The sequence below is a fragment of the Boleophthalmus pectinirostris genome, unplaced genomic scaffold (assembly GCF_026225935.1).
Source record: "Boleophthalmus pectinirostris isolate CB_2022bp ecotype Guang Dong unplaced genomic scaffold, ASM2622593v1 HiC_scaffold_21, whole genome shotgun sequence".
In the NCBI taxonomy this organism is placed as follows: Eukaryota; Metazoa; Chordata; class Actinopteri; order Gobiiformes; family Gobiidae; genus Boleophthalmus; species Boleophthalmus pectinirostris.
The window spans coordinates 29443922-29468676 of NW_026571175.1; the positions used below are offsets into that span (position 1 = coordinate 29443922).

The following is a 24755-nucleotide window of genomic DNA, read 5'->3' on the forward strand; positions in this document are numbered from 1 at the left end:
ATCCATGGGAACTCGAGATTGACCAAAATGTTTTTTTTTCATGGCTCATGCCGATAACGATTGTTTAGAATCCAGAGAAACTGATTATCCGGTAAACTCTGCCGATATTTTTGGGCTGATATATAGGTAAGATTTTGTGTAGTTATGTTTTCAAGCATCTTTTAAAATAAAACTGTGTGTATTTTTTGAGGAGCAGATCAATCAAAACAAATATTTGGCGTGTGCTGGAGTTTTAAAGATGATGTTGGATATTGAAAAAATCTAATCTAATACTGGTCCGATATGTCTGCCAAGCGATATATCGATCAGTCTCTAATGGAAACAGGCAGGTAGTGTCACCAAGTCACTTGTCAGATCTGTGGAGAGGCGATCCTGCTCATAAATAAGCTTGTGTAGCGTACCCTCTACCAGAAAAGTTACACTTCTTTAATAATCTTAATTTAGTGCAGAGCAGTTAAAAGCTGAGTGTGTTTATATATAATATATATAAATAAGTAAAGTAACTATTACTAGAATGAACTATTTAATTGCACTTAGTTAAATTAAACTCCATAGTCAACAAAATATCCACCATGAATTCTTTCACCAGTACTGAAAAGACGAATAAACCTCAGTCAGATCACTAATTTGGAACAAAAAAAAAAAGTTAACCTTGCAAAATGGAATGGCTGTTCAAAATTCTAAACTAGAAATACCAGTGAATGTTGTTCATCCAAAAGAATCAAGTAACAGTTCATTCGCCCAACTCTCACGTAAGAGACAAAAATCAGGACAAACACAAATAAAGAAGTACACAGAAACACGAAGAAACACATTTGGCTTCATATTTTCTCACGGTATTAAATGAGCTCACCTCGACATGGATCGTTCTTGACCAGAAACTCGTCCAGAGCCATCCAGCCTCCTCCCACTCTCACCATGACCGTGCTGCGCAGGATACGAACCAACCGCAGCTGCTGAGAATCCCCAAACTAAACAGACACCGAGAAAACAGTCAGTGCTTTTAATATGGGAAGAGACACAGGATATTAAAGGTGCACCACGTAACCTTTCTGCTGTAGGGTCTGCCGCCTACTAGAGATTACTTATTACTTCGCCTAGAATGTTCCATAACAACACTAGTTAACTAATGCTAATAGAAAGAATGCCTGTTTTTCAATGTATCTTCAATGCAGTAAATCACATCTACTTGAATAAATGTAAGTTAGATAAATTAAATGTGTACCGTATTTTTCGGTTTATAAGGCCCAATATCAATAATGTTGAATTCTCTCGTCTATTTTCATAAATAAGGCACACCGGATTATAAGGTGCATTTCGTGAAACAAACAGACGACACTTGAGACTGATCTCTAAGCCCAGGTGTCCACAATTCATTGGCAGATCGTGGTAAAATTTGCCCGGTGTTGCCTCCCTGTCTTGGTGAATGTGTATTATGAATGTGAATGTGGGTGAACAATTTAAGTGTGTTTTTTTATTTCCTACGAGGAGCACTCAATTACACATTGAGTAATAATATGTTGAATGCAGCTTTGCGAACATTTGTTTACGTTTTACAGAAACGAAACTTAAAAGCACATGGCTAATTTGCATAAACTCTAAGCACTGAAAAAACTGCTCGCTCCTTGTGCGCTGATGCATCAGCTTCTGACTAACGGACACGACTCAGTGGAATATGAGTGTTCTTCCTGAGTCTGTTCTGTGTGTATATCGCGTTTTGACAGATTTTTGAGTGACGTGTACCACATAAAATCAGGTCGAGGTCAGTAAGCGCGCCTTATAGTCCGAAAAATACAATAATAGTGTAATAAATAGTGGGGAACGATCCAGGCAATGCAATTAGATCTCCATGGAAACAAACAGATGGCAGCCCCTTCACCAGAAAAGTTACATATTGCACCTTTAACTATTATGTTGTTTTTTTTTTGCAGCCATCACGCCAAGCAGTCCCAAAATGATCCAAACCTCAACAAAATTATTATTCTAACATGCAAAAACAACATGCAAATTACAAGTCTATTCAAATAATAAATAAAGTATTCCCAGCCCAGAAATGTAGAAAAATACACAACAGATTTGACTATTTAATACAGATTATCAAAATAAAAGAATGCCAAAAGTCCTGAAGCAAAGTTATTTCTTCAACCAGGCAGCCAGATTTGCTCCCCATCATAAAACAGAACAGAATAAACTGTAAATATCAAAAAAAGGACCACTTCAGCCATTGTCTCTAGTTTGAAATTTTTTTTTGCTAGAAATCAAAGAAATCCACACAAGAGGACTGTGAAACCTGCTCACGATCCTGCCACAATTAAGCGCTCATCTCCTGGACTTTATAGTTTAATCTGACTCGAAAATGGAGTTTGGGGAGAGCGCTTTTGATTGAAGCAGAACCAGAAAGCAGATTTCACTCGTCCGATCACAGCAGAGGACGTTACTTTACCTGGTTTCCGAGGAAGAACTAAAAATCCAGACACGGAGCAGAGAAGTGAGGGGAGAGAAAGAGAGGAAAATGTAACAAAAATGTATTTACAGTTTATATTTGTGTATTTTGTGCTATAAAATGGTACAGAATTATAACTTTAGATAATATTACGTGTTATTGTATAGTGAATTAGTTGTGTAAGCAGCAAACGCAGTGAAATAAAATGTTAAAATGTTTTGAGTTGTAAATGGTGATGAAGACAGAGAGAAACAGGAAAGAGAAACAGCTGTTATGACACACACAGACCAGTAGGGGGCATCCAGTGTCGCTGTGAGACACTAACAACATTGACCGTGAGGTAATGACAATGAATAGAGTCCAAAAGATGCTGCTGAAATGAATGACTCCTGTAAAAGGCTGCACAGATACAAACAACTGGGGACTTCAATGAGGACTATTTATTTGATTTTATTCCTTATCAACCAAATTTCAAAAAAGTTAGTTGACGATTTTTTGTTTTTTTTTGTATATTATTTTTCATGCACGTCCAAATCTAGTTTTGTATACACCAAATTGATCACAACTTTGCAAATTTTATACTTTTTTCCACAATATTTTATTATTTTTATACATTTTTTTGGTCTTGGGTGAAGATTTACAGTAAATATTGTAAAATTTCTCAGATAAATTAGCTACACTGTCTAAAATGGTATCATCTTTTAGACTATTTCTTGTTTTCTGCATATTATTTTTAGTTATTAGTTAATAATATTGTACAATGCTTTGTTTACACCAAATTCATCATCATATTGCAAATTTCATGTCTTTTTTCCACTATATTTTATTATTTTTATTAATTTTTCTTTTATTTTTTGGTCTTGGATGAAAATTTGATCAAATAAATTAAATATTGTAAAATTTCTCCCCATAATTTCTTGTCTTGTATCTACGCAACCACATTTACAAGGCATATTAATGATGAGACGACAAACAGCAGAAGATCTGGTGCTCTGTGACAAGTCCAACATTTAAAACATTATAATTATTAAAAACATATAAAATACACCATGTGTTCATGATGTGACGAATGAAAGAGCTTTGGTTATGAACTGTGAGACAAACAGCCATTCAGTGATATTATTTTGTTATAAATTAAAAGCTTCAGGTGAATTTCTTTATTTGATTTTGATTTGAACTTACCCTGTACTTGTTCTCCCCGATCTGCTCCACCTGGAACCTCTTGGCACATTTGCACTGCGCCACCTGTCGAGTCACCTGAGAAAAACACAACGTTTTTAGTCTATTAGAGGTGTGGTCAAATATTGATAAGATAGTGATTCTAATACTACTAATAAAAAAAAATCCATATTTGTAATTCCGACTTGGATCTATAATAAAAACTGGATAAGGCATTCAGCTCTTTCTCAACTCCAGACTGACTAGTGGCCGCTCCAGGTACTGCAGCTCCCAGAAAAAACTCTCCCATAGAAGCACAATGCATTTTTGGGGAATTCAAACAGCCCGTGTTGGGCTGACAGAGTATTTACTACTTTCACAAAGGTCGGATTTTGTAGGGATTTTTTTCTATTTATATACCATATATAACATTTTTTTTTTTTTTATCGTCAAAGCGCCTAAAATGTGGCCTTGTAAGACTTGGCCTGGTCCCGCTCTGAGCAGCTCTCATTCTGATTGGTCCAAACACTCCACGCTGTGCACCTTACAGACGTCACACAGGTGGAAGGAGCTCGGCTGTGTTGAGGAAGTAAATGCGGAAAAGAACTTTTTTTGGGCCCATGCACCAAAGAGCACACGCCATTGAAAACAATACAGTACAGAGCCATCTTGGGTTCATCTTAGAGATTTTATTATAGTTCTATGTTCCGATTATCATAGCAACCAAAGAGCCAATTGTGAGCCAGGTGGTCATAGGTAACGCTCCTTCCTGCTCCGCTCTGCTGGTTTAGCAAGTTTAACACTAGTGGAATGACCTTGGTGAAAGAGGGCAACTCAGTTTGTCTGTAATTAAAGTTCATATCTTGATTTAAGGAGAAAATAGCAAAATAAAAACCCCAGGATCATGTAGAGCGGGTTTATATGAACATCTTGAGACCAAAACGACGAGCCTTACAGCAGCATTTACAGAGAGAGGGGTGATGGTTTTTCAAGAGAAAATTAACTGGAGACAGAGTCGATGGAGCCAAATCTTACCCATGCTCACTTTCAATTTGGACCATGGCAGCTAACAAAGTATATATAGTCTATGATCATTGTTTATAGAATCATAAAATTCCCTCTGATTCCCGGCCATACTTAATATAATTTCTTCTGATAAATAAATGTAACTTACCTCATCTTCGATCTTATCTGCGTCCGTGGTCGGTCTGTACGCGTCTTTGTTCGGATGTAGAGCGGCGACAAACTCATAATAGTCGATGTAACCGTCTCCATCGCGATCAAAGATGTCCGCCACCGCCGTCATCTCCAGTTTACTGGTCGGGAACTCTGCAAAAATAAGAATAATGCTTAGCTATGAGAGAGAATTACAGGTTTCATACGTACTCAATAATTGATTTTTTTGCCCAGTTAAAGGTGTTGTACATAAGACTGTATAAAGAAATGGACTAAGGTGACTAAGTGCAACGTCACTCCACTATCTGGGAAAAATGCTGTACAGTCGATTTATATTTCGAGCTGTAACTCACTTGAAGCCAGGATGCCGTCTATAAACTCCTGTCTGGTGATCTTTCCGTCCTGGTCTTTGTCGATTCGTCTGAAAAAGTCCATCACTCTGGACTTCTTATGGTTCATCCAGCGCATGTACTTCTTCCTCCACACGTCAAAGTCAAAGTTGGCAAATTCCTTCAGCTGAAAGTGGAGAAATTAAAATGTTATTATCCATATTATAAGACCAAAACAAAACACTGCTACTACTATTATATTTTTAAAAATCTACACAATTATCACAAAATTGGTTTCCACTACTTATACTTTTTATTGTTATTTCAGCTAATACTTCTTACTAACAACATTTTTAGCTTTCATGCAAACTCTGGCCTGTATATATTCAAGCTGCTTGCCGTCACATTGATTAATATTGTCCTGTAAATAAATAAAATGTCAAAAACACATACTATCATTACTGTATTTTGTTAGGGACTCCAAGTAAACAAGTGCCATTGTGGGTTGATTTTGTGCATCATTTCTTATAAACAGCTCATGTGTCAGTACCTCCTCCAGCCTGTCCAGGGCATCGTTGAGTTTACGTTGGCGTTCCAGAGCCAGGAGCCACACCTGCTGCCACCGAGCGCAGAGCTGGTTCAGACGAGGATTCGCCGATGTGACCTGTACTGCCCCCTGCTGTTGCTGCTGCTGTTTACCTAAAGATCATTGAAAGTCTCGATTAGTCCTAATTTGTATCATTTTGTTTATTTATGTTTTTATTGCCCAAGAGTCGGGTTTGTCAACATTTAGTCTAAATAAAGCATAAACAAAGGCTTAATCCATAATGAAGAAATTATTTATTAATAATGATTCATGCCTATTAACTACTGAATTAACAGGTTAAAGGTGTACTGCTTAATTTTTATAATTATTATTATATTGTTATTATAAAGTGTTTATAACAATATTTTAAATGTAAAAGTTAAACCTACGTCCTCTCCTCTCTGCCAGGGTCTCAGAGGGTTTTCTCTTGTAAGATTTTGTCACTTTGTCGACGTCCGGCTGTTTCCTCGTCATCTCCTCCATGAAACTCTATAAAATAAAAACAAAAGTTAATTAATTAAACTACAAATGTTATTGTCAGAGCAAAAAGGCGTTTTCTATAAAACGTTTGACAAGTTCAGGCAAAGAAAGTCAAGTAAATAAAGGTGGTACAATATTTTATTTGTACTGAATCAACATAATTCCATTGATTTAGTCACTGGCTGCAGTTACATGTGCATTCCACATTTGATGATTACCAGATTTTTGTAATTTTGGAAATTAATTTTATAATAACAATATAATTTGGCAACTTGCACAGCAAATTCATACTGGAACGCTCATTTAATTACTACAGGCTCCGATTAATTCATCGTTTTTGTACTTTTTTGACATTGAAATTTCATCGGTAACCCTCTCAAATATAATGGCATCGACTCCAAACAATTTTGTTGATTTTAACCATCCTATCTCTTCCTTAAGATATATTGGCATTGAACATGTGGAACTGCCCCCTAGAGGTGGTAATCTAGAGATGCTCCTGTCAAAAAGAGAGCACTTCTGGATTCACCATCTTAAAACTCTTACTCCTCATGGACTGAATGTGGAGTTTGATTTAAGATGTTTTTTGTGATAGACAAACTATTTCTGCATTTTATAAAATGTTTTTTTATGTAAACTGTTGTTTCTTGTTGTAGAATGGGCTGAACTCACTGGGTGACCTCACTTTGGGACCTCCCATTCATTGAGTGGGTATTTTGTGTGCTGTGGTCCAAGACAAGAAAAATATCTGATGAAGGCTTTTTTTGGCGAAACGTTATTTTGTTAATAAAATAGTATTTGGACATTGGCTATTTCACCCTGATCTGGCTACTCCTTGCATTTGCACCTCTGCAGGAATCTTGGTGTGCGTTTTCTGTTTCTTTTTATCGACTCCAAACATAAAATCTGAGGCTACACTGGTCATTTCTCAGTGTGGACCTGGTGTTCAATGACGAGGGACTTGAGCAAAAAACAGATAAATAATAGGAAATGCACCCAAATATAATAGCACTGACACAACCTAAAATAAAGAGCCACTGTAATACGTCCCCAGTGTGAACCAGTGTCTGACCTGGTGCTCGGTGATGAGGGACTTGAGTTGGGGGATGTCCTGTGGGAGGGGGTCTGTGTCTCTCTGGATCAGGGTGGTCTCCGCAAACTGCAGCCAGGACAGGAGCTCCTCCAGCAGGTTTGCGTTGTTCAGGACCTCGGTCAGAGCCGTCTCCAGCCTCTGCTCGTGCTGCTTCGCCCACGTCAACACCTAAACCACAAAAACAAATCAGTTATTTTTGTTCATGCAACTGATATTAATCAGTACATTTGAAATGAATTGATTATGTAAAACAGGTTCAGTAATTGTAGATTGTTATAATAATATATGAGCTTTTTTTCAACCTGTAGACTTTATCTGACATTATAGGAAATTAGAGTGTGAAAAAACAAGAATCAGTCACACAATATCGCTTGTGTTCAATATGTACCTCTATCCAAAAAAATAAACACATGAAGTTACCAAACACAAGTTAAAGGTGGCAAATAGCAATTATTAATATAAATGACCATAAAAACATCTTAAAGCCAATTCAGTATTTTACTTTTTAATCTAAGGAAGCAGCAGCACTGGATTAATAAGGAATAAGGATAAGTTAATATGGAAAAAACATTTTCAGTAGTACAGAGTGTAGAGACTGAATCCAAAACATAGACTGTATATAAAGCTAATGCAATTGCTACTACGTTCCTAATAGGAAGTTCGCATGTGGGCTCTTCCGACTCCTTCTGACCCTCCCTCCCATTGACTTACACTGGAATACTGTCACCCTTCTCTCTGTAATTGCTGCTGTCTGTCCGTTAAAAAACCCTAATATAGAACCTGAATCCAGATTCACTCCTGTAACTGTGAGCATCGCAAGCTTCATTTGAGTGGAATCGAACGCTGTGAGTGACGTCACACTCACTTATAGTCCACTTTTTATATTTTTTATGTTCCAAACTCACAAATAGCTGTGTATATCTCCCCATCTCTACACACTGCTATCTTGACAAAAAGTATCCATACCTAAATATCTCTACCCACTCTACACACTGGTCAATGTACAGTCTAATAAATCCTGCAGTGAAAACACCTGGTAATTATGTTGTAAATATAAGTACCTCCTCGAAGCGCGCTCTGATGATGGTGATCCAGTGCTTGATGGTGGTGATGGAGTCTGGGTGACACACAGTGAGAATGGCCTCTCCCATCCCCGCAGCCTTGTTCACGTCTGTCCTTTTGTCCTCCACAGATCCCAGGAAGTCTCTGTGTGTGTGGAGCAGAGCCTGGAGAGTCTCCGCCTCCTCCGGCAGGACGCCTCGGAAACGCAGGCTTTGCTCCGCCTCCGACAGCCACTCCAGGAGCACCTGCACCGTGCTACGAAACTCCTCCGCCTGAACAAGGGCAAAGGAAGAATATTTATGCAGTGAATCCATCTAAGAGTTTAGATGATTTAGTATAATAACAGTGACATAAAGCCGCTCTTACCTGTTTGAACGCCTGCTGCAGCCTCGTCTGTTTGGTCACAGACAGAGCGCACACAGTGTCCCAGCGGTTGCTAAGCTCCTGCAGTTGAACTTTGACCCAGGCCGTGTCGTCCCGTCCTGTGTCCATCAGGTCTCGAGCTGATCTCTTCAGAGCCTGGATGTTTGTGGTCCTCTTCCCCAGCTCCTTCTGGAAAGCCTGTTCAGACAGAGAAACAGAGCAATGAGTCAAAACCAATTCAATAAACGATGGACTAAAAAGAGGGTACATCACTGTGAATAATTAGGATGCAAGGAATGTGTTAACACAGTGAGGATTAACTTTGGACCACTACAGTAAAAATCATTTAGTGCGCCTTTAAGCTATTGTTTTAAAGTGTTGTCTGACCTTATGAGCGTCCATGAGGTTGGAGACCAGGTCAAAGTCTCCGTGCACAGGCTGGTCCTCGGCCAACTGTGGCTCCACTCTGTAAAGCCAGTCCACCAGAGCCTGAAGAGCCTCTGCAAACTGCCCCGAGAAGAGCAGGGCCTCCTCCAGCTTGTGCTGCCTGCAAACAAGGGAAAGAAGGGTGTTTAGTCTAAGTAAGTACTATTTTAGAATAGCTTAAGAACAAAAAATTATGAAAAATGAACAATTCTGAATAATAATTCTAAATAAACGATTGTTCATTTCAACTTAATAATGCTAATTAAAGTGGCATATTCTTGGGAACAATAAGCATTTTTAATAAGTTTTAATAAGTGTTTGAAGATTGTCTCTATAAGTCTTAATGCAGCTAAACTATGAACTACTGAACAAAAAAAAACAGAACTAAAAAACAGGGTCTAACCAAACCAGGACTAAACCAGGCCTAAACCCAGACTAAGCCAAGTCTTACTAGGGACAAAACCTGGTCTAAATCAGTACAGCACCAGGACTTGAGTATTAAAGTATTAATATTAGTAGTGAACCAGAAACCAAAAATAGAAACTGAAAAAAACTATAGAAGGCACAGAGTAACAAAAGAAGGAGAGCAGCGTCCACTTAGAAAGACCAATAATTATTACTTTATATCAACTATATGTACATTAAAACATGGTATTTTCTGTAGTCTTTACCTCTCCACACTTTTGCCACAGACGGTGTCCCACTTGTCGCGCACTTCTCCCACCAAATGGTCCAGTTTCTGTTTGTCGTCCGGGAGCTGGGCCTTGTCTCTCATGGCTCGGCCCGACCTCACTGTGGTGTCATAGACCGGCTGCTTAGACCCCAAAGCCTTCTGGAACTCCTACACAACATACAGGAAAGATATTTATAAGAAGTGCTAAAATTACAAATAATAAAAATGTGAAAAATATTATTGAACAGTACCTTGTGTTTAGTGAGTTGAACTTTGATCTTGTCCGGTTCGTTGGAGATCTCCAGCTCAGAGTCCAGACGCTTCTCAGCCTCCTCCAGCCAGTCTGTGAGCTTCCTCCAGGCCTCGTGGAACTGTGAAAAGCACAAAAAATACAATATTTATTAACAAAACTACTAACCACAAAATAAAAACACGTTTATTTTGCTTTTCATTAGCATTTCCACAAACTTTCCGAGACCCATTTTTGACTTGGAGAAGGTCCTCTTGCTGCTTTTTTTCCATGGAAATGTTTTTCCTTTGGCTATAATCTTCCACCGTATGATATAAAAGGCATTACTGTTCATGGAGAATGTTCTGAAGTATGGTTTAACTTTCTATCTCCATGGACTCAAGCAGGTAATGTGCCACTACCAGAAACTTACATATTGTACCTTTAAGTTAGTTAATAAGCCTGACTCATTTTTAATAAACTATTAATTCGTTGTGAATTAAGTCTGAAAATAGAGTAGTTTTTCCATTGTTTAGCACACTGATGTACTATATGTTTGGTAAAGTCATACATAATCAATTTTCTATTAACCATGTGTCTTATTCCAACCGTCTCATACCTGTTTGGCTCTCTTGCGCGCCTCGTCCAGGTGTCGTCCTCGGTCCAGTGACCTCTGCACCAGTTTGTCCCATCGCGCCTGAACACTGAGCAGCAGGTTTTTGATCAGGACCACATCCTGTTTGAGACTCGCGAATCTGAGCTGAGAGCCGGACTTCTCCAGAGCCAGGACCTGCTCCCGGTGCGTGTTCACTTCATTCACGAACACCTGCACAACAGACACCACATGGGCATTAGATTTACTTATATTTCATTCTGTACTTTTATGTAAATGTGTAATATATGAATGTAATTGTGAAAGAAAATGGTGGTAGGATCAGTTTTTTTTTTTTTTTCTCTGGGTCACAGACTTTTTTTTAGAAAAGACAGTTAAAGCAGTTTTTGGTTAAGTCCTGGTTAAGTCCTGGTTAAATCCTGTTTTAGACCTGGTTTAGACCTGGTTTTAGACCTGGTTTACCTGGTTTAGTTTAGATAACCTGGTTAGACCTGGTTTAGACCTGGTTTAGTCCTAGTTTTGACCTGGTTTAGTTTAGACCTGGTTTAGACCTGGTTTAGTCCTGGTTTAGACCTTTTAGACCTAGTTTAGACCTGGTTTTAGACCTGGTTTAGACCTGGTTTAGTCCTAGTTTAGATCTAGTTTTGACCTGGTTTAATCCTGGTTTAGACTGTTTCAGTTCTTGGTTTAGACCTGGTTTAGTCCTGATTTTAGACCTGTTTTAGATCTGTTTAGTCCTGTTTTAGATCTGGTTTAAGTCCTGATTTTAGACCTGGTTTAGTCCTGGTTTAGTCCTGGTTTAGTCCTGGTTTAATGGCGGCCCGTGTGGTGTACAGGAGGGGAGGGACGGTCCGCGCGGCATGGTTAAGTCCTAGCTAAATCCTGTTTTAGTCCTGTTTTCGTCCTGGTTTTAGACCTGTTTTAGACCTGGTTTAGGTCCACACAGTGTACAGGAGGGGGGGACAGGTGAGTTAAAGCATGAAATTGGGAAAAAGAGAGCAGAGACCTTCAGAAAACACTGAATCACACTGCCTTAACCCCTATATCACTGGTATGATTTCTTTTTAAAAATTTGCAATTATAATTCAATTTACTGCATAGTTATTCTTTCAACTACCATACTGTTTGAAGCTCATCTTCTTGCTTAAACTTTTTATACTTTCGGCTATCAACACCTTAACATTTATTTGAGTTCTAATATCATGACAATAAACCTAACAGAAAGTATATGAGCATAGAGAAAGGAAATAAAATAAAAAAACAATCCTGTATGTTTGTACCTTGTGCTCGTCGATCTGGAAGAGCACAGTGTCCAGGATGAGGCTGGGGGGCTGGGCCATGTTCAGAGTCTGTTCAGCCTGAGTGAGCCAGTTTATGGTGTCCTGAAGAGAAGTCTGGAAACCTGTGGCCAAAGACACCGCCTCCTCCAACTTCGCCTGTGGAGGAAAGAAAGGTACATGTTAGAAGAAGAGAAACTAATCATCCATGTTTCATTATTTATGTTTTTATTTATTATTTTATGCTGTAAAATTGATGTGACAGACAGCAAGCAAAATTTAAGTAATGCATTAAGTTATTATAACCAAAATTAAGTACTGCATTTCTTATTTTCAGACATGTACTTATGGTATTAAATATAGTCTTAAAAATAATTCAAATTCAAAGTAATATCAGGCATTTTTATAGTTTAAGTTCAACTGGAAAATATTACAGCTGATCATTTATTTAATATTTTATGGTTTTGAATATTTTTTTGTTTTTTCTGTGTAATTGATTTTTTTACTTAACATATATTTCTAGCCTATTTTCTGTTGATTTTATTGGATTGTGTATCGTCCATGACAGCTAAATGAGCTTTTATATCACTGCGCAGAAAATGTTGTTTACAAAGTGGGATTAGTTGATGCAATTCCCCATTTGTCCAAGAGTTGAGGTTGTTTTCTAACATATAAAATAAGATAATTAAATGGACATACATGCAGTAAAGTCAGTTAGAAAGTTCAAATAATTGAGAAAGACTAATCAAATGGACATTGGACAAATGGACGGCCCTCTTACCCTGCGGTCGTCCATTTTGGCGTTGAGACTGGTCCATTTGTTCTGGAGCATGGCGAGGTTCTGTTGGGTCTGCGTGGTCCCAGGTCCGGCCTCTTCTCCTCGGGCCAAAAGCATGGACTCCCCCTGGTCCAGCAGACGGTGGTACTGCTCTGCCCTCTGCGTCAGCTGGGCCTGGAGCTCCTGAAAACGGACACAACAAAAGTTAAAGATGCAGATATGGAGACGTGAGGGGGTGTTTTCTTGAGCAGTTCCTGGGACAAAAGAGGTAAAGTTACAAGTCGTCTGCCATATGTCGACTATTATTCTGTGTTCACAATAAGGATGGATAAGGTGGCACTGTCAACACAGCAGCAACTAAAAATAAAGATCAGGTTTGTGGCTAAAAAAATCAACAAATTAGGCTCAAAAAAGGCTCTGTTCTGTAAAAAGGTTCTGAAAAGTTAATCCGTAAAAATAGAGGTGGGATGAGACACAATTTCCACAAAACAAAACAAGACACGGGACTGGATCTACGAGAACGAGACAAGATGACATTTTGACATTATTTAGGCTTTAACAAATACATTGTGCATTTCAGTTCCCAGTTTTAGTTTCACCATTTTTATTGACTTTATTTAATATTTCTGCTGTCACTGTATCTCCGCTTTTTGGGACTAAGCATTCTCAAAAATTTTTACTCAATCCAATCATAAAAACATGAGGAAAAAAAATAAAATCACGAGATCATTTTAAGTAAGTGTGCACGATCTTGTGGCAATTTTGTCTCGCAAAATTTTGTTGCCCGAGATCTTGTCCCATCCCTATGTATTAGTAATCTTTAATCCAATTCACTCATCTTAAAAACATTTACAGTGACGCTACCTGAAAACCTTGTAACAAAAAAATTAGATGGATGGATGGATAGAGAAATAAGCAACTAAAGTCTTCATTTATTCTATTGATTCTGGAGCGTGTAACACCTCTACTTTCTTCTTAAATTGGATCAAATCATGCTAAAAAGCATATTACAAACATATTCTTGTAAACAATAGCGGTCATCATGTTTATTCTCGTCTTGTCTCGTACCATGTGTTGCTGGAGCTGCTCCCTGGCCGTCTCCGGGAGGCCTCCTGTGGGTTTGGCTGCGGAGAGCTGACTGTCCGTCCTCCTCAACCACTGAAGGAACTCCTCCAGCTCGCCATGGAAGCCCTCCGCCTAAAACAGACACAGGAGGAGGACGAGACAAAGGTAGACTTAATAATAATAATAATAATAATGCATTAGGCAAGGCAAGGCAAGTATAAGTGTATAGCACAATTCATACACAAAGTCATTCAAAGCTTTACAGAATAAGAAATACATTAAATAATCACAATACAAACAAATATAAATACTAATCATAAAATTAAAAGAGAGAGACAGAGATATTAAATGAGAGAGAAGAGTGCAGAATGAAACCTTTCAGTCATACGCAACTAAACAGAAGTGTTTTGAGTCTGATTTAAACAGAGTCAAAGTAGAGGCCTGTCTAAAGTCTTCAGGAAAACTGTTCCAGGTTTTAGCTGCATAAAACTGAAACACTGCTCCCTGTGTTTAGTCTGACTCTGGGCACTGACAGGAGGCCGGTCCCTGAGCTCCTCAGAGTGCAAGATGGTTCATATGGCACTAACACACTTTAAAGTTTATTCTCTGAGCCACAGGAGCCAGTCAGAGACCTGAGACTAGGACTTATGTGCTCGTACTTCTTGGTTCGAGTCAAGACCTGAGCTGCAGCGTTCTGACTAGTCATTAATCGTATACATCGCTTTTCCAGATGCTCAAAGTCGCTTCAAAGTTTGTACATTATTCACTCACTCCATACTCGGTGGGGGTAAACTACTATCATAGCCACCGCTGCCCTAGGACAGACAGATGGAAGCAAAGCCGCCAATCTGTGCTACTGGCCCATCAGATCACAAAATAACTCACTCACACGGCACATTCAAACTAAAGAAAATGGACTACAAATTTAGAATCAGTGGAGGAGTGTGTCTCAAAATCATGACAAATCAACAGTGTAAAATAAAATAAACTATGAATGAATTCAAAACGCTGATCTTTAGACTACAGTATATTCATTGTACTAATGCACATGTGCAAAACTGTGCATTTAAATTTATAACTATATTCTTTCCAATTTTATAAGTAAAGGAAGCAACATTGCTAACAACAAAAAAATAATAAATAATAATATCACATGTTGTTTTATGTATTTTCTTTGTATTTTTGGAACTATATGTAAAGGAAACAACACTGCTAACAACAAAAATATAATAATAAAAAATAACACGCTGACATTAATCACGTTCATAGTGTTTTTACCTGTTGCAGTGCGGCCTCCAGGAGTTTCTGGCGGTCCTGGGTCTTGAGTAGCAGACTCTCCCAGCTCTGGTTGAGTTGCTCCAGCTGCTCTCGGAGGTGACCTGCCTCGTCTCCGGGGGAAGACTCCAGGAGCTCCGCCGCCGCACTGTTCACCGTCTCCACTGTTGCATGATGGGAAAGCACGTCGTTACGCAGCACCTACAGCAGAGGGAGGAGAAGGAGGGTGAGTTTAAGAAGCTTTGAGAGCAGGAGAAGAAGAAGAATTCACTAAATATAATTTTTCTAATTAATTTGCTCCAAAAGATGGTCTGGGTCTGAGAGAATATTTCAGTACAGACAGAAGTATGAGCCCATATAAAGCAGATTAGATTTTTTTATTCAATACCTGGAAGTACTATACCTTATCTACTAACCAAAGTAAATTGTCAGTGTTATATTTGAATTATAATTGAACAGATTTGGAAAGAATAAGAAGGAGTAGACCAGTGCAATTTGAGGGGTATGGTTGTATTATAGAACTCTGAGTGACTTTTTAAAAGAAAAAAAAACACACAAAAAAAACCAAAAAAACAAAACACTGTACAAATGTGTTTAAAGATTGTGTTTTTAAATAGTTTTGAACTACACCACTGACCTGGGACAGGTGTCAGTGGTGTAGTGGAGATTTTTTTAAGTGGGGGTATGCGATTTGTGAAGTCACCCCCCCTCAATTTCCAATACTAACATAAAGGCGCCAGGCCATTTTTACTCAAAATTATACAGAATCATGTTATTAACATTAAAAACATTCATAATCCCCTACAGAACATAAATCATCGGCAACAACACATGAACCAGGACTGAACCAGGTCTAAATCTGGTCGAAACCAGGTCGAGACCAGGACTAATCCAGGACTAAACCAGGACTACCGGTAATCTTGGACTTGAGAGCGAGAGAGAGACTGGGCAACGGCTGTGCTTAGCCCAAGGGGGTGTGGAGCTCTGGGCCAGTCCTTTCACCCGCAGACACCCGATAGTCTAGTCCCGACACTCAGTGCTGGTTCAGTTCTGGTTTAGACCTGTTTTAGTCCTGTTTTAGTCCTGGTTCAGTCCTGGGATCAGTCCTAGTCCCCTCATGTTGCAGGTCAATATAGGATAACACTGCAGATATCCTGAGCCTATGCAGGTTGTTTTCACCATTGCCAGTAGCTCCAGTTTGACATTATATTTGTTATTTTTTTATATCTCATGTCAGGAAAAGCGGGTGGACAGCGTTTCCCCCGTGCACCACGCACACTACACCCCTGACAGGAGTTGAGAATAAGCACCAGCTCTATATGCGTGCTGCCTATGATTATGTATGAGTGCACTGTCCCTGTCAAAAAAATAAATAAAAGAACAAAAGAAACATTGACAGAACAACCTACCTTTGAGCTGACAAAATGAACAAAAAAATAATAACTAAAATTAAATCAAACAATGAATAACTGTCTACTTTGTTAATGAAACAAAACCAGAGGAAGCAGCGGTGGTGTGTGTGTGTGTGTGTGTGTGTGTGAGTGAAGCCGTGGACGGGGTCGTACATGGTGTTTGGCCAGTTCGATCTCGATGGCTTTGGGGTCAGAGGTCACGGCTCTCTGCGTGTCTAAGGTGGCGTGAGTGTGACTGAGCCAGGCCTGCAGCTCCGACAGCGCGTGTTGAAACTGGCCCAGGGCGAGCAGGGCGGCCTCCAGTTTGTGCTGCGGCGGAGGAGAGAGAGCAGGTAAAACCAAGCACACACAGAGACAACGACACAAAAGCAACGTGGGTATTTACTGTAGATTAACACGTACTGAGTTATAAAAATAGGTGGATATAAGATTGATTTGTGTTGTACTTTTAATCGCCTTTTAAAGAATGAACACAGACTTAATTCAAAATAGTTAATGAAGAATGATTCAGACTTAGTAATTACATAAAGAGAGGCTATTTTACTTCTTTGGAGAATTAACTGCCTATTTGCTCCCCGCTCTAAGTCACTCCCCCTTCAGAACATACAACATAATCTTACAGTGAACGCAAAGAGGGTTTGAATAGGCCCCGGGAGAGATCACTAAATCACTCAAACATGCATGGAGGACTCTAAAACCTCTTCAGGCATGTTTTTGATGAGGGAACAGCATTAGAACACAGTAGAAAGCTAAAAATAAAATCTATTTTGCGTAATACCCCTCTTTAATAGAACCTAGAACAGATGTGAGACAGACTCTACTCTGACACTTTAAATCCAGGCTCAAAACACTTCTGTTTAGCTGCGCGCATGACTGAAAGGTTTTCATTCCACACTCTTTTCTCTCTAATTTATGTAATTAATGTCTCTCTCTGTTTAATTTCATGATGATTATTTATGTGTTGATTTGTTTTTATTGTGATTATAATGTATTTCTTATTCTGTAAAGCGCTGAATTACTCTGTGTACGAATCGTGCTATACAAATAAACTTGCCTTGCCTTGCCTAATAATACCTCAATCCTGACTCCTTACCCAAACACTCTGTCTGAAATGAACTCCTTGTTCATTATGAATAAAGTCTTCATGTTCAAGTTTTATTAAGGCTGATTAAGTAGTAGTTATAATAAAGTTGTACCTGTTTACATGTTTATGTATATTATATGAATGAAATCATAATTAAATGAAAGTATGTCCAAACCTGTCCAAAAACTTACAGTAAAATGTTAGAATCTCATATGCTAAACTGCAACTTTATGGTTAATTATTTAGAATAATAAAAGTAAGAATACAGTTGTAAGAATACAGTTCCTTCATTCTGTTGAGATGATTTCAAATGCAGCCAGAATTAACATTTAGTCAAAAGAAATTAAATGATCTTTGGGATTAAATCACGTGCTGTTAATGGGACCTAAACTGAAAACATTAACAGATGTTACACAGACAAAAGTACATGTTTTTGGAGAGTGCCAAAACATGTTTTTACAAAAGTCATAATTGATTATTTGTCAAACTTAATGCCTGATCAGGGGTTATGGATCAGTTACTGCAGAGTTTGTAACACCATTATAATCTTCTAAACACTAACATGTAAGTTGTGATCACTGAACACTGAATATGTTTGGCAGTTTGCAACAGCGGCTTGTGAGTCAAGTTATTGCAAAGTTCCACACACTAGTAAAGGCATTAATTGCTCCCACACAAAGCTGCTCGAGTTATTTCAACACACATATTCGGTCACAAACCTGTCGCTGGGTGATTTTGTCCCCTAAATTTTCCCAAAGGTGTCGGAGTTCGGTCAGTGGTTCCTGGATCATGTCTCTGTCAGTTTGATCTGAGACTTTCTTCAACAACAGCTCCCCCTGGTGGCAGAGTTTCTCCATGTCGATCTGCTGCTGGTACACGTCCACTTTGTACTGCTGCTCAAACGGCAAGAAAACACTGGAGTCAGGGTTTGGACTTTGGAGAATGTAGAGATGTTAATTAATCACAACAACTAAGACCATTTTAGAAGCAAAATGAATATAATAGTATGAAAAGTAAACAATATTGTAAAGCATTTTCTATTTGCTGGTTTATGTCTTATTAACTTCACTTTATTATTCAACATACAACACAAACTTATGATGATATATATATATTTATTCATTATTTGTTAATTTAAATGTATGATCAAACCTTGAGTTCCTCGATCTGCTGCTTCACTGTTCCCAGGTCAGTCCCAACAGTCGACATGTCACACAGTTTGATCACAGCATTGTCCAGGTAATCGAACATGGACTGGAAACATAAAAAAATGCATTACAAGTAGGAAATAAGACAAGAACCATTTTACTAAAGCCTTCCTGAATGACAAAATCGTTGCAATACACGATGCGTCAGTTTAACGGTCAACTGTATTTATTTATTTTTTATTTTTTTTGTAATTCATTCTATGTATTAAGGTCGTGCAATTAATTGAATTTTGATCACAATTTCAATTTGCGTGTCAAACCATCTCCAGAGTTGAAACAATTAAAGCATAACAAAGTTTATTTTGGGATATTTTTTATATAAATAAGTGTATTTATATTATTTTTTTAAACACAGAGATTGTAGAACAGCTGGATATATAGTTTATTTTGGATGGATTTATGTTTTTCTAAGACTTAGTTCATGTTCAGAGTATGTTTTATTCATTTTATGTTTTATACATCGCAAAACTGCTCTAAGATTTCATATTTGTAGCCTATATTTATTTACAATTTTAAAAGTTTTGTGTTAATTATCAATAACAACGTGAGAGAAAAGCTGAATAAATGCATCGTTTAACTAAAAAAATAATCATTTGAATAATCGTGAATTCAATATTGACCAAAAATAATCGTGATAATGACTTTTTCCATAATCGAGCAGCTCTACTATATATGCAAATTTTTGTCATTTCTATTTAATTTTTAGTACATGACTCATGACAACAAGAGACATTTTAAAATTTTGACATAAGAACGTAATTTTTTTTTTTTCTTTTTTGGTCAGCACAAAAATAATCAAATCAAAATAGTTAAATCTTAAATATGGTAATATATTTTGACTGGTACATGCATTAATTACAAAAAGTAAGTTAGTTATATATGTGCAAAATAAATAAATAAATAAAAGTGTAGAAACCTGGAGTGCATCTTGATACTGGACAGAGGCGGTCATTGCTTCGTCCAGTCTCTCCATCCGCTCCCTCCATGTTCGGTTCAGTCCCTCCCAGGCGGCGTTCATCTAAAACCACAAACCATAAAACTGATTACACAACTACACAGATCCAATTTAATATTCCCGCTGGTGTTGGGTTAATATCTCACCTCATCAATGGTTTTCTTCACTTCGGGTTTCTCAGTTTCTCCACAGGCAAAGATGAGGTCAGCCCCGAGAGTCCTGACAAACTCCAGCTCCTCCCGCAGCCCGTCCGTCTCGGCTTTGATGGCCTGAGCGTGAGAAAGAAAGTACATTTACAAACTGTACACAGACAGAATATTAGTAATGCATTAGTACAAAATGGTATTGTTGTTGAAGTTACCAGTGGCCGCTAACAAAAAAGTGGTGGAGGAAGTACCCAAGTAAAAGTACAGATACCAGAGCAAAGAAATAAAAATGTGAAAGTATCACATAAGAAAATATACTGAAATACTACGTATGTAACGATATCCAACTGTTTCGGTAGGATATTATCACGATATGCATCTCACGGTACGATATTTATTGCAATATTTTGGAGAGGCTGATATAATTGAACACTTTTTTGCTTTTAAAATACTTTAACAAGGTTTTGGTGTGAATTATTTCCATCATAATGCCAAGAATTCAAGTAAAAAACATGTTTTTTCATGTTTTTTGCACTGAAATGAATCATGGGATATGTAGTTTCCTATGTTTATAAGCTGTTGCTACTATAAAAAAAGCATTTAAGCAAAAGAACTTTTAATTCGATATATTGTGACTGCCCACGATATTATTGTGAGACATCTGACGATACGATATCACCATATTTCGGCTATTGTTACATCCCTATTAAGTAGATATACATTAAAGTACTAGCAGTAGTAGTTTAAAAATATACTTAAAGAGTAAAAAGTAAAAGTATTTTGTGCAGATTTTGAGATCTAATAACGCTTCAGCTGTGCTGATTTTGATAAAGATGTCACTGTTTTTTTACTAGCTACTTTGCTTTGTATATTTTTCTTTGCTCAAATTACAAATATTTAAAAAAATAAACCCCTCAGCCTTTTCAGCAGGTCTCAAACCATTATAAAAACATATTTTACTGATCAGTCCTGTTTAAAAATGAAGTGGAGGACAAAGTACATACACCTGCTCTCAAATATGGTGAAGAAACAGTAAAAAGTATCCACTGTAAATGTACTGAAGTAAAGTGCAGATACCTAAAATGTATACTTAAGTACAGTACTTCACTTCTTTTACTTTGTCACATCCCACAGTACGGTATTAAACTTCTAACTATCTTGCACTTATTCAGTCTGAGGTGTTGACCCTCAAACTTGAGTGTAGATTCACGTAGACACACTCCAGTTTATAGTGCAGTTTTGAGCACATTTCACCATTTAAAGGTATAATATTTTGCTTTGAATGGTCATTGGCATGGTAACAGTGCTAATTTTTCATCACTCTCCATGGATAAATTTGCCCCACAAACCTCTGCTGCTTCTATCTGCTGTTTGATGAGGGACGGGTCGACTCCGGGGTCTTCCAGCTCCCTCACGATGTCCTGGGAGTCTCGGAGCGTGCTGAGCAGAGCCGCCACGTCAGACCAGAACTTCCCGGCCAGATCCAGCACGTCGTTGAGTTTGGACTCGCGCTCCTCTGCACGCTGACGAATCTCATCCCACAGAGAGCGCAGCCGGAGCAGACGAGAACGCACAGCTGAGAAGGAGAGGAGATTTTAGTGGATAAATCGAAAATAGACGGCGAAAATAAACGTAAAGATGCACCGTGTAAATTTTCTAGACTGTGTCTGTCTGTTATTGCTTTGCCTGGAATGTCCCACAGTATGGCATTACACTTACCTATTTCCATGGAAACAAGCAGATGACAACACTAAGCCATGTTACAGGTTACATTTGAACCTCAAAAAATGGAATAGATGCAAAATATAAGTATAATGCCATACTGTGGAACATTCTAGGCCAGAGGTGGGCAAACTTTTTGACTCGTGGGCCACAAAGGGTTCTAAAATTTCACGGAAGGGCTGGACCAGGAGCAGATGGATGGAGTTTTTTGGTCATCCACCTCATAAGAGAAAAAAACAACATGGGATATGTAGAAAATGTGCTTGAATTTCAATTGAAAATCATTTCAAAGCATTACAACTTTCACTATTAAAGTTTGGCGGGCCAGATCAAAAAGATTAAAGGGCCGCATTTGGACCCCGGGCCGTAGTTTGCCCACCCCTCTTTTAAGCAAATAAGGCCTGTGCATAGAGTAAAGCAGGCTCACTCTCTGCAAATTTGTTAATAATTTGAACATTGGCTACTGTAATAAGGGCAGTAAATTAAAAATGTAGTAGTAGTAGTAGTAGTACAGAGTTATTATATAAGAATACTAAAACATATTTCTCTACACTCCTCAGTAACTGTTCCTGATCACGTTGAGTCTTTCTGGTTCTTACCCTGGGCGGCAGGATCGTCGTGAGCTGCCCGTCCAATCAGCTCTTCTCCTCGGGCGCACAGAGCAGAGAAACTGGGCAGGAGTTTGTCCAGCTCCAGGCCCTGGGCTCGGTGCTCCGACAGCTGCTCCCGGATCTTCTCCACCTCAGCGGCCACAGGTGGGGGCTGTCTGAGCCTCTGCACGGCCCCCTCCAGGGTCTCCAGCAGAGGGTCCATCTTATCGTGGAACTGAGGGGAGGGATGGAGGAGGTTAGAGACAAGATAATATTCTGATAAACTAATACAATTACAGGAAATGGCAAAAAAACAATATTGAAGAGGGGTTCTTTTCTTTTAAATGACAAATTTGATGATTTATCATTTTAAAGGTCGCTACACTACAACTGCAGAAAAAGTACATAGAAAATAAAGCTGAAGCCTACATAATTTAAAAACATCTTAACTAGAAATCTGCCAAATGTCCTTCTTTTTGGCTATGGCTCAAAGATATGGTGGTATTTCATTCACATTAAGGGGATGTACTGATGTACTGGTTTTTCCAGGTATGACAATACTTTATTTCTTATTTTTCTCATTTGCAGGTGTTGCCAATTTGAATGTGCCAGTACCTGCTGTTATTTTTGTAATTTTGGAATATTTAATATTTAATTGGTGTATGTATTTAATATTTAAATGTACGTGGTTAGGGTTCCTATTATAATTTTTTGTACAGGTATATTGTAGATGCTTGTATTTTATGCAGTTTTATTACACTGTGCATGTGCAATTGGAGAAAAAATTTAAAAAAAACTGGGACAACTTAACTGTATATTGTGTATTATATTTTATATTGTCATTGTATTTTCTCTGTTAGTGTTCCTAATAAAAAAATATTTGGGTAAAAAAAAGGCTTTTTGCCAAAATGTTATTTAAAAATTTAAAAAAGGTTTTGGACATCGATCATCTGAGTGTGCTATGCATTTTTTCACTTTTATCTTGCTGCTCCTTGCATTGGCATCTCTACAAGAATTTTGGTGTGAATTTTCTGTTTCATTTGAAAAAAAAAAAAAAAAAGTCTCACATGGAAAATACATTTTCAACTGATGATTTGATAAAAAAAAAAAATAAATAATAATAATAATATAATAATAAAAATAATAATTTATAAGACTGTAACTAATACAAAAATATTATTAAAAGTACAATGAAATGTATCAATTTAAATACACATGCTGAGAGTTCATGAAATCAATGCCAGATCGTGTCATGCAGTCGTAATAACCCAGAGTGCTCAGTGTTACCGTGGTGAGTGTTGCCGTGGTGACTCTTACCTCTACGAGCTGGTGATGCAGTGAGCAGTGACCAATGGAGAGAATGGAGGTGGACACACACACAGCACATCCACAATCAGTGAAGATGCGTTAGGGCGGGGGGTTAAAGATGAGAGACAGGTAAAGTCATGAGGTGAGGTGGAGGTTAGGCGGAGGTGGAGGTGAGGGGCGGGGTTAGGTGGAGATGGGGCGGGGTTAGGTGGGGTGAAGGGTGAGAGGTGGAGGTGAGACAAGGAAATAAACATGTTTGAATGGGACAGGAGGAGGGCGGAGAAACAAAATCATGAGTTAAACCAAATTACATGCGTACAACAAAAACAGTGCCACACATTTTCTAGCAGTGCTGAGATGGAGCAAAAATCACAACAAGATTTAAATACAGTGTTTCGCATTAACAGAGGAGAATATGGTGGCCCACTATAGTCAAAAAATAACTTTGGCTTCACAGAATAACACTTTGTTGCTGAATTTTCATAAACTAGGGATGCACAGGTCCAGCTTTTCTAGTTTTGATACCTATATTGATACTATGACTTCACCTATCTGCTGTACAGACTGAAAATGACAATTATCTCTTTAATTTAAAACAGATCCAATTGTGTCATGTAACTTTATTTATTATCTAAAAAATGACCACAGAACCACTTAATATGAATTAAATTGAATTAAAGTTCAAACGTTATGAGATAATTTTAGGGTAAACTCAGGATGGAAGATAATTTGTTCCATTTTGAATTTTAAATACCGCTGAATTTCTCACTTTGAAAAGAACTGAATTATTTTTATTCTGAATTTTAGCTGCTGAAATTTTAAATATACTTTTTCAATTTAGCACAGATATTTTCAAATCAAATTCAAACATTAGAAACAAAGATCCAAGATGCCAAGACAGAAGCAATCAATCATGAGTGAGTGAGGACAGAGGTTATTTCCTATTGGACGTTCTCATCTGTGGGCGGAGTTTACACGTAAGAAATAAAAGAGATAAGGTTTTGATGAGGCTAATTCTGACCAATCAGATCTCTTCACTGCACCATTTCCCTTTTGTTACTAAGTTAGATCAGATCACTTTGGATCGATTGCTACGGCCTTGGCATCTTGGAGCTTTCCTGCTAATTTTTATCACTGCGAATTTTACACACTAAAATTCAAAATAAAAATTTCACCTTTAATATACAGCACAAATATATTGAAGCCCTCATAATCAACAGTTAAAATTCAAACACTTTGAAAATGTACACTTAAAATCTCAACAACTCAAATTCAGAATAAAAATAATTCAAACATGTTTGAAT

The 24755-nt window shown here is 37.9% G+C and overlaps 1 protein-coding gene across 1 annotated transcript in view; it reads right to left on the reverse strand.

Annotated features, from left to right (window-relative positions):
• macf1a (microtubule actin crosslinking factor 1a) overlaps positions 1-24755 on the reverse strand; it is a 325705-nt gene that overhangs the window by 13063 nt on the left and 287887 nt on the right. Inside the window, 24 exon segments of the mRNA XM_055156981.1 lie at positions 854-971; positions 3626-3700; positions 4776-4930; positions 5131-5293; positions 5657-5805; positions 6082-6181; positions 7245-7433; positions 8327-8599; positions 8694-8888; positions 9078-9237; positions 9788-9957; positions 10041-10160; positions 10638-10844; positions 11912-12067; positions 12690-12869; positions 13755-13883; positions 15030-15227; positions 16592-16747; positions 18242-18415; positions 18675-18776; positions 19647-19748; positions 19832-19954; positions 21181-21407; positions 22153-22378. Of these exon segments, the coding sequence (XP_055012956.1) occupies positions 854-971; positions 3626-3700; positions 4776-4930; positions 5131-5293; positions 5657-5805; positions 6082-6181; positions 7245-7433; positions 8327-8599; positions 8694-8888; positions 9078-9237; positions 9788-9957; positions 10041-10160; positions 10638-10844; positions 11912-12067; positions 12690-12869; positions 13755-13883; positions 15030-15227; positions 16592-16747; positions 18242-18415; positions 18675-18776; positions 19647-19748; positions 19832-19954; positions 21181-21407; positions 22153-22378 (3847 nt within the window).